The 6405-nt window shown below is 36.1% G+C and overlaps 1 protein-coding gene across 2 annotated transcripts; it reads right to left on the bottom strand.

The window, feature by feature from the left end:
• Nucleotides 1–589: 589 nt before the first annotated feature.
• On the bottom strand, nt 590–4062 carry LOC144553615 (putative arabinose 5-phosphate isomerase). 2 transcript variants are annotated; one of them, XM_078301858.1, is made up of 4 exons: nt 3622–4062; nt 2831–3124; nt 1973–2196; nt 590–941 (listed from the first exon to the last, which is right to left on the bottom strand). In XM_078301858.1, the coding sequence occupies exons 1-4, from the start codon at nt 3949–3951 to the stop codon at nt 785–787; spliced, it is 1005 nt and encodes a 334-aa protein (XP_078157984.1). In that variant the 5' UTR covers nt 3952–4062; the 3' UTR covers nt 590–784. The 2 variants fall into 2 exon arrangements, with proteins under 2 accessions (XP_078157984.1, XP_078157985.1); XM_078301859.1 differs by having other exon boundaries at nt 1915–2196; nt 3622–4017.
• Between the last annotated feature and the right edge of the window lie 2343 nt (nt 4063–6405).

Here is a 6405-nt window from a genome sequence, read left to right as displayed (position 1 = left end):
TCTTAAATTCACCTAACTATCCAATCAAGTCTCTTTCTAATTAATTGCTTTGGCTGTTGCCATGCTCTACCTTTGTCACCAATCAAGGTACCAAAGTTGTATTACAATTCACTAGTTCTAACTTTTAACCATCATCTGGGACGTACACGTACTAAACGAGTATGCCCAAACGATTTTGTCTTCGAACTTCTTTTTCTATAAGAACCAAATTGTTTGCTACAATGCACTTAATTGCCCCAGCAATTACGTCTAATAAATACGAACCTTCACCATAAAATTCTTTCAGCATTTGCTAATACAATATAATTATCTTTTCGGTGTCTTGCTACAATCTTTCTCAGAGTAGATCATCCGAGGTGCTACACAAAACCATGTTTAAAAATCTAAATGCTTATCAGACTCACTTCGTCTCAGGGCTTGCATATACCATTAAACCATTAATGGTTAGTCATAGCAGAACATAACAGCATGATAAAAACTTCCCTAAAACTACCCCTGGAAGGCTGGAACTACAAAAAGCATAATACCAGTACATAGCATACCATTTAAATAAAAACTAACATTTATGGGGAACTATGTGATACCATACTTGAAAAACCATAAAAACATAATAATAGTATGAATGGGAGAACGCGAGAGAAGAAGAAAAAAAAAAAAAAAAAACTGAATTGGCGTTTCTGCCATGTGATCTTTCCTTCAGAACTTACATCAATATACATAAGACTAAATGTTTCAAATGAAAAGAATTGATTAGAGTACAAAAAATGCAGTGTCCTAGTAGTGTTCATAAACCAGCAGACACCAATCCATGAAGCGTCACAATTCCAATCACAGTTCTACTTTCATCTACAACTGGCAAGAACTGCACAGGAGAAGGTGGTGCCTCCATCTTCTCCATTGCCTCCACTGCCATTGCATCTGCCATTATTGTTCTTGGATTTCTGACATGCAAAAAACATACAAGAATATATAAAAGAGAATTGGTACAAAGCCTCTCATCCTGTAGCATATAAACATGTACAATGGAATTGGTATCTCTTAAAAACAAATCAGAAATTAGCACCTACAGGTGGGTACAGATTTCTATGCTGATTTGAGCACAAGATCTAATCAAACCTGACTATCTGCCTAAAGCATCCAAATTCTACTAAATGCAGTTGGGGTTTTATCTGGACTGTCCACTCTAAGATCCAAGGTTCAGATTTGCTCCGGGTCAGTTAAATCTTATGACGAAGAGCCTGATATTTGCTGATTAACCCTTTAAAATTGATATATTAATGTAATGTTTGACTCTAAGAATACACAGACTTCATTGTAGATTATATATTCACTATCTCATGTTCCATTTTAAATGCTATTCAAGCAAGCATCAGGATTTCGCATCTCAGTATACCACAGCAGTTGTTACCATGCACATAGTCGGCCAATTTTAATATAGTGTGCCCACGCATAATGTCACAGTATTATGCATACCCAAAAAAGATGAAGTGTGCCCTTGGAAAATGACAACTACTATGCATACCAAAAAAAAACATGGATACTGGCAAGTGTAACCCCGAGAAATATCAAAACCCCTTCCTCACCAACTCTGAACTCTAGAAGGTGCCAAAACTGCCTCTGCTTCTTTTATACTGTTAATCTCTACGAAAAAAACTAGGAAAGGGGGCAGCTTGTGTATTGCTACTTCCAAAGAAATCAGGACTGAAAAAATGTTTACAACTTCACATGACTTGGGGAAATTGTAAGATATTTCTTAGTAATGGCACATATGCAACTATTCCCAATATTTTTTTATTGACTTCAGATTGTATTGGTTTGACTTCATCTTATTCAAGTTGCACTAAAGGAATATGTACTGGGTTTGAGGCTTTAAATATCAGTTCCAACCAAAAAAATTACAGTCAATTTCTATACCAGTTTGGTAAAACACAGTGCTAGATGTATCCAATAATTTCTTGGAGGTGTTTCAAACCTGTTGCACATTTGACCAACTGTCATGTTGAAAATAGCAGCACCGTTTGCTTTCAGTGTCCTCCTGAGATCACCATCAGTGAATGTACCAATTAAGCGGTAAGCATCATCTACTACAAGGAGACATCCACATCCTTTACTTGTTAGTTCTGTTAGCTGATCCATTATCATGTCACCATCTTTGCATAGAGGTAGCTCGTTTTGCTTTTTCATTACATCCTTCACCTATATATATTACTTTTCAACATTAATATTCAAATTTCTATTGATGTTAAAGAAGCGGTCAATGTTCTAGGTAGACAGTTTTTACTGTAAAAAGAGAAAAAAACAAAGATAAAACAGATATGCTGCAAGATGTCAGTATCACTTCCTGTTTAGCCCAATTTTCTTCATTTTTTTAACATACACACACAGAGGAAATGTGATTGCACTATATAATGTCCAAAAGAAAAAAGAAAAAAAAAAGAGAGAGATTTGCAAAAAAAGAAGAAAAGAAAAAAAAAAGTAGTAATAAAATAAATAAATATTTAAAGAGAAGACAATTTTCCGTAAGGCCAACACAACATGTCAAAATAACTGACATACCCTGCGAGATAAGAAATATCATGTGAACCCTCATATATGGAAACATTGTATATTCTACATAACCTTACAAAGCATGATTAAATCATGCTACCATACCAATTACTCCAAAATGCCCACAATATTTCATTGCTCACTATTTATTTTAACAAAACTACGAAATGTGTTACTGACAATAACTTGGCAGGATTGAGTTTTTTATCCACTGAAGGACAAACCATATTCAATATACACACATAATTTTAAAAAGAAATAGAAAGAATCAAAAAAAGAAAACCTTAAAGATGAGGCTCTTGCCAATCCGCCCAGCAGGGTGATTGGAAGCATACTGTTCCCGGCTGACACGCTTCGCCTCCATCAGCGCAACCACAACTGTATCCCCAAACACCATCTGCACTGATGCTGATGTCACCGGTGCCAGACCAAAGGGGCAAACTTCCCCACTCAATGGCAGATGCACACTCATATCACACACTCTGCCAAGCATCCCACCTTTCCCGTCCTCTGCAGATGTCACGGCTACCAGGTATGCTCCTTTTGCCTTTGCACATGGTGCCAGTGCTAGTAGTTCCTGTTAGGTATGTAGATTGATTACCAGTTATTTACTTCAAATAGCGAGTTTTTGGTCATATTAATATTTTTGAAGGAGTATAATGCACTATCTGTTCTTTTTTATTATTATTATTTTTTTTCTAATCTAATTGCTGTGCCTTTTATTATTCAAATACACAGTTTGTGACAAGGGTTATGATTTTGAAGCTATGAATATAACATTGACTAATTTGACTTGAATGGACATTATATTTGAACTGTTTAACCTTATCTGACTTGGTTGATGAATTTATAGGCTGAGATGGGACATAGATGATTTGTATTTCCTATTCTATTCCTATACCAAAATGAGGAAAATTGGGTCAGTAGATAGCTGATTATTTAGTGGTTGTATAGGCGAACTCATATGATACAATCTTGTATGGTTGTCTAAGAGTAGATGAAATCCATGAAGCAAGTAGCCAAGGATACGAAGGCCTTTTGTTTAATTGAAGATTAGAGAGATAGTGGTGTTACCTGAGATGCGCCAGATTTGGAGAGAAGTACGAGAATATCGGATGGGAACAATGCTCCAAGATCACCATGCAAAGCATTGAGCGGACAGAGAAAAGAGGAGCGTGCAAGTCCAAGTGAAGCCAAGGTCTGAGCTAATTTGAAGGCGACAGCGCCTGATTTGCCTACGCCAGAGAAGAAAATAGCTCCAGGTGCATCAAGGAGAGACTGAGCAAAAGAGACAGCTTGAGAGAGATCAAGGTGGTTGAAGAAGTGGTTAAGGTGGCGGCGCTGTGATTCGAAAAGGCGGGAAAGATCGGAGGGATTGATCTTAGCGGGAGGAAGAGAGCCCATCTTGATTTGATCTTGATCTCAGCTCGACCAAATGCCTGAATGCATTGCGCAGAATGAGGGGAGGAGGAAAAGGGAAAGAGGGAAAGGGAAAGGGGAAGGAAGAAGCGGGGGAGGGAGGTAAAAAGGAAAGAACAAACACAAAGGAAGAACCGGAGGGCGGAGGCACTCACTCTTTCTTTCTAAATTCTAAATTCTAATTAATGCGCAGAATTTATCCAATTCAGATCGGTCAACACCTATACCTCACTGGGTAGTGGGTACCACTTCATTAATTAAGGGCGGCTAGCTCATATAGCTAGTCATATTGTCTTGCAAATTCATTCAGATCTTAATTAATTTGTTTTAGAGGAGGAGATCGATCATGCTTCAAAAATTATTATAATCAATTTCCTTCTCATTCCCATTTTTATATTCATTCCTCTTCATCACTTATATATATATATATATATATAGGACGTGGCTACGGTGCTACGGGTAGCTAAGAGGCCTCCGTGCTACGGCTCGGATTTCGAGTTTTCAAAATCCTAACGGTTGATCCGAACCGTTCATCTTGTTCTCCATATTAATATGTGCTTGGAGACCAAATTTTACATTTTTCTGAATTTTTTTACTATTTATTAAGCCACCTTGAAAACCCCTGATCCAACGGTGGCTTAACCCAACAGTAAAACCAGAAACTACCGTTGGATCAGCGGTTTTCAAAGTGGCTTAATAAATAGTAAAAAAATTCAGAAAAATGTAAAATTTTGTCTCCAAGCAGATATTAATATGGAGAACAAGATGAACGGTTCGGATCGACCGTTAGGATTTTGAAAACTCGAAATCCGAGCCGTAGCACGGAGGCCTCTTAGCTACCCGTAGCATATTAGCCAAAACCTATATATATATATATATATAGAGAGAGAGAGAGAAGGGTTCAAATGCACCCTATCCTTTTTCTCCGTTTTCAAAGTCCGAATAGTCAATCCGAACCGTTAGATGCAATCTATATATTAAAATGTGCTTGGAGACCAAATTTTACATTTTTTGGAATTTTTTTACTATTTATTAAGCCACTTTGAAAATCGCTGATCCAATGGTCCAGAAAATGCAAACTCAGCGATTTTCAAAGTGGCTTAATAAATAGTAAACAAATCCAAAAAATATAAAATTTGGTCTCCAAGCACATCTTAATATATAGATCGCATCTAACGGTTCGGATTGATTATTCGGACTTTGAAAACGGAGAAAAAGGATTTGAAAGATAGGGTGCATTTGGGTGCATTTGAACCCTCCTCATATATATATATATATGCTATGGGTTGCATAGAGGCCTCCCGTGCTACGGCTTAATATTCGAGTTTTTAAAATTCTAACAGTCAATCCGAACCGTTCATCTTGTTCTCCATATTAATATGTGTTTGGAGACCAAATTTTACATTTTTTGGAAATTTTTTATTATTTTTTTTAGATTTATTGAATATCGCTGTTTTTTATGGTCCAGATTTGTCTGAAAAATAATGATTTTCAATAAATCTAAAAAATTAGTAAAAAATTTCCAAAAAATGTAAAATTTGGTCTCCAAACACATATTAATATGGAGAACAAGATGAACGGTTCGGATCGACCGTTAGGATTTTGAAAACTCGAATATTGAGCCGTAGCACGGGAGGCCTCTATGCAACCCATAGCACCGTAGCCAAGTCATATATATATATATATATATATATATAGAGTTAGGCTGGGGTGCTATGGATAGCATAGTGGCCTCTATGCTACGGCTCAATATTCGAGTTTTCAAAATCCAAACGGTCGATCCGAACCGTTCATCTTATTTTCCATATTAATATCTGCTTGGAGACCAAATTTTATAATTTTCTGAATTTTTTTACTATTTATTAAGCCACTTTGAAAATCGCTAATCCAACGGTTTTACTGTTTTGTGCAGCCACCGTTGGATCAACAATTTTGTAAAATACTTAATAAATAGTAAAAAAATTCAGAAAAATGTAAAATTTGGTCTCCAAGTAGATATTAATATGGAGAATAAGATGAACGGTTCAGATCGACCGTTTGGATTCTGAAAACTCGAATATTGAACCGTAGCATAGAGGCCACTATGCTATCCATAGCACCCCAGCCTAACTCTATATATATATATATATATATATATAGAGAGAGAGAGAGAGAGAGTGTGTGACTAATGTGCATTCGAATGTATATGGGCCGAAATACATATGGTACAAATTCGACTTTTCAAAATTCAAACGGTCGATCCGAACCATTCATCTTGTTCTCCATATTAATATGTGCTTGGAGATCAAATTTTACATTTTTATGAGTTTTTTTATTATTTATTAAGTATTTTACAAAATTATTTATCCAACGGTGGCTGCTGATTTTATTGTTTTGTTAAGTCGCCGTTGGATCGACAATTTTGTAAAATACTTAATAAATAATAAAAAAATTCTTTGT

The sequence above is a fragment of the Carex rostrata genome, chromosome 4 (assembly GCF_964058835.1).
Source record: "Carex rostrata chromosome 4, lpCarRost1.2, whole genome shotgun sequence".
NCBI lineage: Eukaryota > Viridiplantae > Streptophyta > Magnoliopsida > Poales > Cyperaceae > Carex > Carex rostrata.
This window is presented reverse-complemented; position numbering and strand designations above follow the sequence as displayed.